Source organism: Cibotium barometz, chromosome 21, assembly GCF_041138505.1.
Source record: "Cibotium barometz isolate CiBa-2024 chromosome 21, ASM4113850v1, whole genome shotgun sequence".
Taxonomy (NCBI): domain Eukaryota; kingdom Viridiplantae; phylum Streptophyta; class Polypodiopsida; order Cyatheales; family Cibotiaceae; genus Cibotium; species Cibotium barometz.
The window spans coordinates 9,110,933-9,124,828 of NC_141066.1; the positions used below are offsets into that span (position 1 = coordinate 9,110,933).

A 13,896-nucleotide genomic window follows, 5' to 3' on the forward strand; every position below is an offset into this window, starting at 1 on the left:
CACTTCTAACCCTGTGATGAGACCTTATACAAGAAATCGATTGATAGACTTATCTTCTTGTGTAATATACCAGAACAGACATCAATTTTGTTGTTGGTGTTTGAGAAGGTTCTCCATTCAACCCTGGGAGAATCATTGGAAAGCAAGTATGTGGGTGTTGTGATACATCCAAGGTGCTCAGAAGTATGACATTACAGGAAAGACCCTCGATGGCTTTTAACTTAGATTGGATAGGTGATTTGGACACCAAGCACCCAATAACGAGAGCCTGAGTCACCAGAACACTGAAGCCACATGGCCTCTCAACCCTCTAGAGCTATGGAGCCTTAGCTCTAGGGCTTGCAAAATGTTTGGTGAAGGAAGCAAAAGATTTTTTTTAAAATTTTAAAGAGACCCAAAAGGAAATTAGATGATGAAGAAAGCAAAAGAATAATAATTTTAAAAAAAGAGACCCAAAAGGAAATTGAACTTGGAAGGGGAGAAAAGCAGGGCCCAAAGTTTTCTTGCAGTACCCAAACCCATCAGAATGCATTTCTTGGATCAGTAAGAAACTGCCCACTATTGCACTCAACCTGATAGAGGCTGAGCACAAGGCCACATGCTTTGCATTATGTGAGGCATTGTGACTCAAAGAATTCCACATGATATACAATGATGCAGAAGCAACCTACAACATTGCAATGTAGCAACCACTTACGTGACCATTGCTCTAGTCACGTAAGTGGCACGAAACACATTCAAATTCATTACCATTGTGCACGAGCTCATCATGTTCAGAGAGGTCGACATGGGCTATTGTCTAGCGACAGAGAATTGTGCAAAAATTTTCACAAAGACTCTTAGCAAGGATCAGATGGAGCAGCATTTTCATTGACTCGACATTGGATTACATGGGTAGTTCACCTTCCGTGGGTGGACATCGAGGGGGGTGTGGGATATCAATTGTCCACCCTTACTTATATTGTTTTCTCATGCACTGGCTAGCTCAAGTTTGTACGGTCCCCCCATTATGAGTAGCCATGGTTGTGCAACCCAAGAGCCTAAGACCTCTGTATTCACACAAGAAGAGACTACTAGATTGTTAGAGACATCTTCAATTAGATTTGGCACATTACCAAATAGGCACATGCTACCTCGACTATTATTTTATACCGGTCCACACATGGAAAAAATAGACTTTACTCTTAGATATCCTGTCCTAACATTGCGAGGCTAGAACGGGACATAAGATGAGCTCGAATGGCCGTGAGAGGGGAGGTATCTACTATGCAACTTCTAGTACACATTCATGGGCTGAATCTACACCAAGGACAATGGCACTACTAAGGACAATGGAACTGACTATAACTATGGCCCTCATGTGATGACAACATAGCATAGACAAGCCCATAGAGACACAGCTACTTCACACAGTTCATCAATCATCACTATGAGTTTACTCCCTAGCTTCTACTAACATACAACCTCCGTCATAACAATTCCAGGTCACCCATCAAAACTTATTATAAAGAGTTTCAAAGTCTTATAATGTGAAAGATCCTACTTCTTGTGAGTGTTCTCTTGTATACACCACACGTATCCTCACGCATCCCCCCCCCCAAACATCACTAAACCCTAAGATTGATTATTTTCCCTTGCATGCACCTTTAAAATCTAATATCAATTTGACCCGTACTTACCTACTAAGCCTTTACAAACCATTATTTATGTCACCTCATGTATTTAAATTTGGTCAACACAATAAACATTTAAATATGGCCTATGTCATTTAAAAGATATTGTTTCACGTTTAAGAATGCCCATCACACAAATCACACGTAGGCAATTAGCCTTACAATCCACAATTAACTCTACATAATAAGATCGTTTTGATATTTGTACATTTTGATATTCTTTGCACAATTAGTATCAATAGAGGGAGTGAATCTTGTTAATTAATGGTATCTTTAACCATCCAAAACTAACCCCCCAAAATTACCACACAATCTTAACCAATTAGATTAGATGCTAATAGTACAGTCTAAGAAAGGATCAACGATACCAATGCTTGACAAAAATCACAACACTTTTGTTTTTTTTAAAACCAAGAGTAAGTCCATGTAAGACATGTGCGCTCACCCACACATGACACTAGAAAAGCAACGATACAGAGAGCATACAAACCTAAAGCTAAATGACCATTATTGAGCACCACCACAACTGAGACAAAGTATGCCATTTACTTAAAATGCTATCAAGGATTCTTGTACACTATTTAAAACTGGCACCGGATCATGGGTGCTTACCATCAAAGCACCCAAAGTTATAACACAAGGCACAATACGAAATATAACATGGACTTATATTAGCATTAAAATCCAATCTATTAATGCTTTGAAATAGTTTGGACCCTCCCTTAAAAAACAGTATGATGTGTGTGGGTGTGGGTGTGGGTGTGGGTGTGCACGTGCACAGAGCATGCATGCGCGCACACACAAAAGGAAGAAGAGAAAGAAGGGGGGAGGGTGGGGTTGATGCCTTAATAGGTAACTTTTAGAGAAACACAAGCTCATAGCTTTCAGTGAAAAACAAGATTGAAGAATAACTTAAATCCACTGCATAAAAGGCTATTCCAATCTATTATATTTATATTTTGATGTCTTCTTTGGAGGGCAAGAGAAAACGTGGCCATGATAAGGAGTAGCATTCAAGAGCAGAAGCTTGGTCCCTTCATGATTCAGCTCAAAAAGCAGTAAAGAAACAAACATTCACCTCCCTATGCCTCAGCAGCTTCCAGAAAAAATTGGAAGATTTAAAATCTTAGGGTGTATCTTACCATGGTCTAAATACTCTTATACGAAACCTAACTGTGCAATTGTAAGGTGTTAACTTGAAATAAACATACCAAAAACATGGCAGATGCCATCCTAACTGCAATTTCACTTCCATCCTAACTGCAATTTCACTTCCTGAGGCTTTAAAATCCTTGGTTTTGAACCTTCTTCAAAAACGGAGCACCTGCACAAAACCACATATATATTTGCATAATGCTGCTTATATGGAGAGACAAACATACATACACGCATATAGATGTATAACCAAAAAGTGTACACAAGTGGATTGAAAAAGAAGAAAACCAAGAGATGGCAAAGCACGTACACAAGCAGATTGAAAAACAGGGAAACTAAAATAACACATACAAAAGTAGAGTGACTAAACAAAAGAGCGTGTGTGTGTGTGTGAGAGAGAGAGAGAGAGAGAGAGCACATATGTGCCTCCAGTGTGCAGAAAATCTTGGCTAACAGTAAAAGGAAACAAACAATCAAACATGCTCTATTTGGCATACTGTGCTGCTAGTTGTACCTTAGAAGCGTTCTTGTGTAACTACTAGGGGTTGAGCTTCCGGCTTTTCTCTGGTAAAGTAGGGTCCCCTTATGACAGCAGCTTGAAACTGTTAACAAAGCCATTGGATCCTCAGTCATAAAAATGCTCAGAAACATTGCCGTCTCAAATGGCACAAGCATCAATAGCCAAAATTATTACCTTTTCTAAGACCTCATGCAATGTAGAGTCAATCCTGTGGCCGGAGGTCCCCAAAGATGTGCTGATTGCAACAACACATGAGTGCCTCCATTCCATACCTACAAAGAGTTTCAAACATACAAGCTGAAGCTACTTTAGCAATGCTTTCAATGGATTTCATGATGGGAAACAAAACCTTCTTTCACTTGGACTTGCCTTCTTTTGCTTGCTCTACATGTGGATCTGTCAGAAAGTTCACAATCTCCTTATTGGAGCAAATGTCCAACAAAAACCACGAACGTCCAGCAAGGGGTATGATTAGCCTATAGGCCTGGCCAATTACCCCAATATTTTATAGTTATGCTCCTCCCCATATGCAAAATGGCACTAGGAACCTTTTAACAAAGCACTGAAAGAATCTTACTGCCAGTCTCATTTCATATGCTTGTTCTAAAAGCCACTGAATTAGATCCTGCACAAAGCAATGCAACAAATGGCAAATGAATTGGGGATGATTTGGAAGCTGACTCATGAAAATATCTAGTTTTCAGATAAATATTAAATAAATGGATCGTCATTGGCCAGCTGAGAGTATCATCACACCGCCTACAGGTTGGATCTGGCAGAGCAGAGGACAAACGCATGAATGATATGCACTACCGGGGAGGTGCAGACAAAGAAGCACTATTTGTGTAGATGCCACCGTACTATGAGAAACGCATGAGATTCCACAGAGATGGATTGGGCTTTCTCTCATTGGTTCTCTCATTGGTTATGCAGTATGAGAATCAGAGATGCTTTGGGTATGTACCTACTGGTGCGCCATCGTCATTGGGATGCCATGCTCAGACAGCGCCCAAGGAGTCAAAGCCAGCGAGATGCTTCCTAAACATTCAATACACACTTCTTTAGACTGCGTCAGCCTGGACAAAGGAGGCCACTCAGACCCCACATGGACAAAGGGATCACACAGGCCATCGACATATGACTCTTGAGAGGGCGGGATTCTCTTGCCCCATGCACCTGCTGAGTCACTAGAGAAAGACCCTGGTCCCTTCAAGAGTCAGACGTCCCCGCCCCTAGAGGTTGGACATTCCACATGTCAGGTGCGGATCAAAGACATACTCCAGAGACATGGACCACAAGCGGTGGACTTCATCACAGCTCTGTGGTCTGTCATGCAGCGGGATGGAACCATTATTGTATGAGGACACCATATGGCTGGTTCAGTTGATCACATTGTTCACCCAGGACTCACGTAGTACGTGGGTCCTGTCCTTTGGGTAGCTGGTTTCGTTTATTTTTCCTTATATGTTTTTCTGGCATATAGTTACTCTTAGATAACATCTAGTAGTCCTGGCCTCATAAACCCTTCGGGTCTTTCGTAGACATAAAACCCTCTCTCTCTCTCTCTCTCAACCCCCGACTCCCTTAGCATCTACACTGAGAGCCGCCTCTCAAGGAGTGACACATGATCGGGAGCTACAGCTTAGTGGAGCATACGTTCGAGGTCTAGAGGACCCAGCAAGATATCTTGTATGCACTGGAGGATACAACTGATCACAGCCAGGCACCAGCAGAGGCCTACCAGGCACTTTACCTCAGATGAGATTGACCTCGTGTTACAGTGTCCCATGCGAGAGTTCTACGATGACACCCCCCCCCCCCCCCCCCCCCCGGGATGCTATCACTCATTTGATTGTACTCCTCTTAATATTATCTTTCTTGTTCCACAAACAGCTTGTATCGGACCTTTGATTGTAACTTGTCTCATAGGTCATTCTGGCATTTTCAGTTGTGCAATATCATCTCTAGAGCATTGTTACTCTCTCTCTCTCTCTCTCTCTCTCTCTCTCTCTCTCTCTCTCTCGACTGTGTTCCCTGTTCGCTTCGCGCCTCTGTGCGTAGCCGCCCACTGCCGCCCAGTAGCCCTTCCGCTGCTTCTGTTCCCTGTTCGCTTCGCCGCTCCTGTTCCCTGTTCCCTGCGCGCCTCTGTGCATAGCCGCCCACTGCCGCCGCTTCTGTTCCCTGTTTGCTACTGCCGCCCAGTAGCCCTTCCGCCTCGCTGGCGCTATGCTGGCCCGCCTGCCTGTCCGGTAGGCCTCTGTGCGTAGCTGCCCACTGCCGCCGCTTCTGTTCCCTGTTCGCTACCGCCGCCAAGTAGCCCTTCCGCCTGGCTAGCGCTATGCTGGCCCGCCTGCCTGTCCGCTCAGCCGTGTGCCTGTTTCCACACCCACCCTTGCTCAGGCCCCCAAGGCAGCAACATAACTCTCTCTCTCTCTCTCTCTCTCTCTCTCTCTCTCTCTCTCTCTCTGCCTGTGGGAGGGCTGCAGAGTAATCTCGAGGAATGGCCCCAAGTCTCCAAGAGAAACTCGAGGCCCTCGAGACGGCAATGAAGGCACTAATCAAGGAGAACAAGAAGACATCCGATTCCAACCTCAATCAGGTGGAGAACAAACTACACCGGCACATCATGGCCCTCGAAGCACGGGTCACGGGCCTTGAACAAGAGAACACAGCACTCAAGGAGGAGGTGAGTGCATTGAAAGTGGAACTGGTAGCCGTCAAGAACACCGAGAAGGAAGAAGGGGAGATCAATGAGAACACTCTCACGGCCATCAAAGAAGAGATCTCCAAGGAGATCACAAAGGACATGGAGGGAAAACTCGAAGCCAAGCAGTCATGATGGGTTGAGGTGGTGAAGAAGAACATCTGCAAAGAAGTGAGGGAGGAGACTCAAAAGGAAGAACATCAAATCATTCACACCACCATTGAGGAGGAGAAGATGAGGCATGCCCGCCACCTCAACATTCGAGTCACAGGTATAGCCAAGACACCCAACTCCACTCCCGAGAAAGATGGACAGCTTCTATGCATGAAGCTAGGCTCCAGGGAAGAGGACCCTCTGCCCTTCACCAAAGCATGGAGAGCCGGGAAAGACTCAACACGCAAGCGACGTTCATGAGGAAGAGGGTTAGAGGGAGCTCCTATTTTCTTGGATGATGATCTCACGAGGATGCAGCTAGAGCATAGGAGAGCTTGCATGCCACGAGTCTTACACGCGAGGAGAGAAGGCAAGAAGGCCTTCTATCGAGATGGTCGGGTCATCATTGATGGCCGGCCCATGGATTAGCGGTTTGGGGCCTATGGGACACAGACCAGGTCACTGACAAAGATACACATGGCAGTATGGAATGTAATGGTTCACTTGCAGCCTGGACGACTGGAGCATGTTATGGTGGGGAGAGACATCATACTTTTGACAGAGACACATCAGAGCCCAGAGAGAGGGCTACCTTGAGTAGAGGGATTCCTGTGGGAGTCAGCATACAGGAGGACCACACGCTAGGGTACCTCGAGAGGGTCAGAGGGAGTAGTAGTTCTCTTCAGACGGGAGTTACAGGGGAGACTGAGAGTGGTAGCACAGGATCCAGAGGCCAGATACATGTGGATCAGCTTACAGCTCTCACAGGACAGGGTTATATACATAGCCCTATGTTACTTTCCTCCATCAAGATCTTCCTATGTCATTACAGAGGACATGCCACAGGAGGAGGAGACAGGAGCCTCGCCATACACTTGTCTGTCAGAGGAGATTATGCATTATTCTACACTAGGGGAAGTATTTCTTACAGGTGACTTCAATGCCCACACAGTGCAGACAATGTGAGGTGTATGACTATGATGACATGGAGATTCTCCACCCTGTGGATCCAGAGGAGATAGGGGCTAGCCGGGCATCAGAGGACACTGGACCAGACAGAGGACATTATGGGGACCACTTACTAGAGTTGGGAGCCGGGCATCGTCTCGTTATTTATAACGGGATGCTACAGTGGCCGGGATCAGGAGGGCTGACATGCTTCCCACATGGGGGTCATACACGGACCGGAGGCACAGTGGTAGACTACATTATGGGGTCTTTGGAGGCATCACAGCTTGTCACCTCATTCTCCATCCCACCTCGTCCTATTGGGGCAGATCATGGCGAAATATCACAATAAACAGGACAAGATCCAAGTTCTCCGACAGTCCAAATCATTACAGGGCACCAGGCTCTATTTAGCTGATGAACTCACTCCCCTACAGCTTAAAAACAAAAGTGCAGAACTCGCCAAAGTCCGAGCAGCCCGCCAAGTTGGAAAGTGGGCAGTCTACCGTGACGGAAGGGCAATAATCGAGGACTTCCGTAAGCCTAAACCCAATTGATTAGCATTCTAATGTGCCATCGGTATTTTTTGTATCACAGATAGTTGTTTATCATCCTAGGGTTTTCATTAATCTTTTGCTTGTGCCTAAGTGCACCCCGTAGTGGATTGTAATGACTCTGAGGTACCGGTTTTTGGTCCCATATGCCTTCAAGCCATTCCGTGGATGTGAATATGACTTTCTTTCTTTCGCTCTCTCTCTCTCTCTCTCTCTCTCTCTCTCTCTCTCTCCAACAGATTCTCAACATCGTCTGGAAGGACGAGGATGCACGGTATCTTTAGGTGAGTACAGCTTACTGGGGACAGAGTCATGCACATTGCTCTGCATTATTTTGCACCGAGCCACTCCCCTTACACCACACAGCATGGCCAGTCACCGTACTTACCATTATATGGGGATACTAGGGAGTTCTCACAGCTGGGGAAAGTCCTGCTCGGGGACTTCAACGCCAGGACCGGGAGATCATTAGGTACATCACACCTGCTGGCCCCAATCAACACTCTGTTTGCAGACAAGCCATGCACTCCACAAAACAACCCAACAGAACTTTCCCTATGCAATCATACCTTTTTAGGGGGCACTGCAGCCTAGGTTTGCTTCGCTTGTCGCACGGACGGTGGACTCTGCCCATTGTGTAAGCCTTCGTAACATGCGGTGTTCTGACATATGACACAGTAGGGAGTGAGCTTACATTCCTCCTTGGTAGGACCTCGATTCAAACACTTCGTACACCATACATCTAGTCACAATCTAGATCTTCATGCACCTTTACCTTGAAGCTTAGCCCATATGCTGTCACCAGTCGCGATCTTTGACCAATGACCCCATTGCAAGCCCGAGTCTGGGACATGTCAGGCACGTGCTATGTAGGTCAGTCTCCCAGCCTTATGTGTTAGGATAAATAAAACTCGCGGCGGGTGCCCGGGGGACTAGGGCCTTTGACACACTTGTTGATACCATCAATGCATATTAAAACATTTAAACATAGCCACAGCCTTAACACATATCCATCATCACTTTGCATAAAACATAAAAGCTAGACAAAACATCCACAAATACTAAAAATGGAGCTTGCATGTGTGACACTCCATAGAGGCCGGAATCTCCCCCCCCCCCCCCCCCCTTTTGAGTATTTTATTACCCAAGGAGAATAATATCATGTACAAGCTTTAAGGGCCTTACTCTCCCCACGGGAGATGCCGGATTATCCATATACAAATGCCATAACACAGCCCAACACGAGGCTACCAAGCCAGAACACAAGCTGTAGAAATGCTGAACCAACAATATAATCCATATACCTCTGTGTGGGTACTGATTCTTCCCCAAAAACCACGGGTCTTCATGCAATAGAGTTGGTACAGCAAGTACAACTCTCCATTCAGCCGGTACAGCACGTAGAGTGGTTGGTACAGTAGGTACAATGGCTGGTACAACCCGTACAGTAAGTACAAGGATTGGTACAGCCAATACAATGGCTGGTGCAGCAGGTACAAGGGCTGGTACAACAAGTACAATGGCTAGAAATCATGATAAATGATTAAATACCCTTGCCTTCAGTATTTCTTCACGATGGAAGCCTCCAAAACAATCCTCAACAGCCGGTATTCTTCATGGGCAGCCTTCAAGAGAGAGAGAAAGAGAGTAGCCATCATGAGGGCAGCCTGTAACGGTGGTAGAGGCTAGTGTGCAGCAAGAGAGCCTCCATTAATAAAGAGAGAGGGCTCCAATTTATAGATTTGGGCCTCCCATGAGCTAAAATGGCAAGAGAAGGCTACAATGACAAGTGGAGAGCCACAATAGCTGAAGTGACAAGCGTGAGGCCACTTGTCTCACTTTGATCCACTTTCTCACAAGTGTCAGGCCACTTGTCTTACTTTGGTCCACTTTCTTGCCACATGTCCCAATCTAAGAGATGGGTCCTTCCATAAACTTTCTCTCTAAAAATATCCCAACTGGTAGACATTCTCTCATAGGCACTTTGCCAACTCTTGGCTCAATTCCAGATGTAATGACCCAAACAGAATTTCCATCGGAGTCGGGCCAAAAATAGCTACTCTCCTAAATTTTAGGAGTGTGGTCCTTTGTATTCTAGGATAATCCCCCATTCCCAAAGCTTGTACTTTCCAAATATTTAGACATCCTGGAGTCCACCAGACCCCTTTCATACTGGGAAATGTCCAGGTTGGTGACATCCTCCCCAGCTTCTTAAAAGTTGTCCGCAACTTTAAGCTTCAAGCCATATATTCAAGATATAATCATGTCCCATCAAGTGGGCGAGACGAGACAGTCTCAAAAATCCAATATAACTGAAGAATCCATGTCCCAAAGAAATGGGTGAGACTAAATAAGACTCCATAATAGCAATATCATGTCCCAAAATAAATGGGCGAGACAATTCAGTCCCATAAGTCCAAATATCATAATCGATGTCCCAAGTAAATGGGCGAGACAAAATAAGTCTCTTGTCAACAAGGCATCAGTCCACATGACCTTGGCATAGACATAAGTCCTGTGCCAACCAGGCATCACACTACCCTCTCAAAGTGCCCATGTTCCCTTCCATCTGCTCTCTATTGTTCCACCCAGATATGGTAGAAACAATCTTCAAGAGAGCACGTAGGACAAGAGAACACTACACACGGTATGTTGTGCTTGACACTACACTCTGAAGTGCCCATGTTCACTTCCATCTGCTCTCTATGTCATCTCTGCTCTCTCTCTCTCTCTCACTCTCTCTCTTTAGCTCTACCTCCTATGTATAAAGATTGAAGTGGATTGCTCATGCTCACTAACATAAAGGTATGAAGGTCTTGCTCTGCATTACCCGATCAAGCCAATTGCATGTTACATTGATCCAAGAAGGCACCACTGCAGAAGATAAGTGTCCACGAAGACACAAGAAAAGAAGAAACGTTTCCACAAAGCGCAAATATACTCCTTCACGAGCTATCAGAGAAAATCAGGTTACTCATGCTAAAACTACAAGAGGCAAAAGAAGGAAAAGAGAATAGCCTAAAGAGCAGCTTACAGAGCAACGTTCCCAAAATTTTCAGCACGTGCTTCTTCTCATGGAGCAACAAAGAAGACAAGAACTTGATGAGGCACGACAGATAGAGAAAGCCAAACACAAGGAGGCTAAAGACCAACGCCAAGCAGAACACACAGCATTGGAATATCAACATAAGCTCGATCGAGAAACCATGCAACTCCAGCATCAGTATAGGCTAGTCTTGTGGCAGCTCTTCCCAGACTGGCACCTCATCCTAGTACCCCACCAGCTCCATCAACCACCGTAAGACGAGCTCAATCGAATTTCCGTAAGTATGATAGTAAGTGTGATCATGCTGTAGATACACAATTTATTAGTGAATTCGTTGCATATTTTTCTTTAGCTAAAGTTTCAGATCCAAGAGACAACGTCCATCTTGCGGCTCCACACGAAGCCGTTACTTGGTGGCAGCATTGGTCAAGTCTCCACACAGACCTAACCACAGGCACGACCCATTACGTATAGGAGACTTTTGTGTCTAACCTCAAAGCAAGATTCCTTCCACCCTAGTACATGACCAATTTGGAGGAGTTTTACAAACTCTACTAGAATTGGCCGCCCATGCTAACCTATTCCAATAAAGTCATAACCATGGCACAACAATTGGGAAGTTGGAAGACGAGAAGCTGAAACAGTTTCTCAAGGAGTTAGATACGAACATCACGTTTTCGATTGGAATTTCAAGCCTCAAACTTATGATCGGGATTTGACTCTGGTGCAGAATCAAGAAATGATGTTGAGCGTAGGTAAGCCCAAACAAGTCCAGTCAGACCCCAAACCTCAACAGTAGCAACAGTCTTCATCTTAGCTGGGTAAGGGTACTCGGAACAATTCAGACATTTAGGACAATAAGTCTTAGAACAACTCAAGCAGCAAGAAAAACAAAGAGGGCAAGCCTAAAAAGACGCTCGAGAAGAAGGCCAAGGAGATAATTACTGGAGGTTCTCCCTAGCAAAATAAGCAAAACCGGTACCAAACAAAGAACGTTGTTTTTCTATCATCAAGTAGGCCATGGTAATAAGCATAGTTTTTTCCATACGGGACCATACGGCAAACGCATATGTGTACGGAAGTATGATTGGAGTATGGTTCAGCCCCTGGGGCTGAACCATACGTGACCCTAATTTCCATGAAAAAAGACAAGAAAATATACAATTTAATTTGCACACATTTAAACTTCAGAGACACTTTAGTACTTCCAAATTCCAATTTCCAAGTTCAAACTTCCAAGTTCCAACTGGTTACTGAAAACACACCCACAGAGGACACAGAATTGTTTAACACAACTTTATCGGGCACGCCGTTTTTTTCCCCAAAAAAGGCCACGTCTGAAACTGTTTTCCATACGCGTATGATATCCCACGTATCATACGTCTGGAATCTTCAATCGGACGCGTCCGGTTCCAACTATGGTAATAAGGATTGCACCAAGTGGCACACTAAGAAATTCCGTACCTCTTTGAAGCTACCAAAGCATCATCCTCTACAGTGGATGTCACTGAAGCTACATTCACCCCTCCACCTTGAACAGGAATTCCGTACCTCTTTGAATCTAGTACCCCCAATGGTATTTGATAATAAGCAGGAGGGTGATGTTGAAGGGCGGATGAAAGCTCTCATCCATGCTTATGGCACGGCAAAGGGACGGCGGTTCATTGTCCTACTTGACATGCACAGCTCTGAGGACGTCGTCTCTTTGCAGTTGGCTATGAAGTTGAGCTGTACATTAGTGTCATATTATTCAGTCATGGACGAGTTCAAACCTAGTCTCCACACACATACATATCACTCATAAAGCTCAACAGTTTGAGTTTAGTGTTCAAACGGCCACATTCAAGTGAGATTTCATTGTTTCACCACTTTGGGGGTGTGACATGATTCTCGGCATCCAGTGCATGTGCCCATTCGTGATTGGCGGCAGGACACCTTCACAATGGTTGACGGTGTACCTGAGCCCGTAATAAGCCATGGGGATAGGCGGAAATAGATGATCCGGGTAAGTAGAGGTCCTGCACTAAGGTATTGACTTCCCAGTGTCAGGAGCTTATCTATCTCCTTATAAACATGCTCAGCAAAATTATGGACTGCAGCTGCAACATCTTGCTCTCTATAGGCTCTGTAAAGCTTTAGTAGCACCCAAGAGTCTACTTCAGTGAACGTGTTGGGCTTATAGAAAGAAAAGTAAGTACAGTTGCCTTACCAGGCTTGATTAGGTACTGCAAACTCACATAACTCCAATGGGGCTTGGTAATTTTGGTCGGGCCGAGACAGATCTTGGACACTGGCTTTGGGAGAGCTGGCCTTTGACGCCGATTCAGTGGGCCCCTGTTTTGGCGAGTGGGAGCGGACAAACCCCTTTAGCCCAGAGAGCCCTACCACCCCCTTTATCACTACTCACTGAGGCTAGGCCGCCGGATCTAGATGCATGAGATTGACGGTACTCAAGCTTCAACAGACCGCTGGTCCTCGCAAGACATCTCACTTACAAACGACTTTGGGACAGCTTCCGACCCTCGGAAGGTTACTCTTTTCCTTTGGCACGTAGCTCACAGGAGTTTAGCAATTGGCACGTAGCTGGCCATTGGTGGTCGTCCTGCACAATGCATGAGGTGCAGCCACCCGCAGGAATCGCAACGACGACTTTGCCTTTGGGACTTCCGCAAAGCCCAGAAGGTGTGGCTGAGGATTCTTCGACTATTCAGCACCTCTCGGACTTCTTCCCGCGTCATCACTTGGGGGGCAGTTGCTTGGGTGACAGTCAAGACCCGCCCTCCACTATGAGGAGACAGCTGATCGTCAGGCCCTCAGGTGCACCCATTGCAGACCCACAATCAACTCTTCAGTAGAGGCTTGGTCCCCTGGCACTTGTCAGAGGTGGGAGATCAGCAGCAGCATTGCGGCATGGCACATTTGGTGGGCATGGTGCAACAAGTCCTTTGAGGGCACCTTTACACCCCGCCCCAAGCTGAGTCCATCCGTGTCATATGGACAGATATCATTCATACCCTCCGCGGCCAGTGAGAGAAGCTACAGGAAGATTCGGACTGCATGCAAAGATGCCCAAAGGCCTTCTTACGCATCTCGCATAAGAGCCCCTTCCTCTCGGACAGTGCCGGTAAGCTCACTTGGCACTA

The 13,896-nt window shown here is 45.7% G+C and overlaps 1 protein-coding gene across 2 annotated transcripts in view; it reads right to left on the reverse strand.

Annotated features, from left to right (window-relative positions):
• Positions 1-2,573: 2,573 nt before the first annotated feature.
• The window catches only part of LOC147626809 (ARM repeat superfamily protein), a 149,613-nt gene continuing 138,290 nt past the window's right edge, over positions 2,574-13,896 (reverse strand). For both annotated transcript variants that reach the window (XM_086815355.1, XM_086815356.1), the window contains exons 15-19: positions 3,926-3,973; positions 3,718-3,832; positions 3,523-3,620; positions 3,343-3,430; positions 2,574-2,997 (exon numbers count right to left, since the gene is read on the reverse strand). In XM_086815355.1, coding sequence (XP_086671481.1) covers positions 3,344-3,430; positions 3,523-3,620; positions 3,718-3,832; positions 3,926-3,973 — 348 coding nt within the window. In that variant the 3' untranslated portion in view covers positions 2,574-2,997; position 3,343. The remainder of the gene's footprint in view (positions 2,998-3,342; positions 3,431-3,522; positions 3,621-3,717; positions 3,833-3,925; positions 3,974-13,896) is intronic.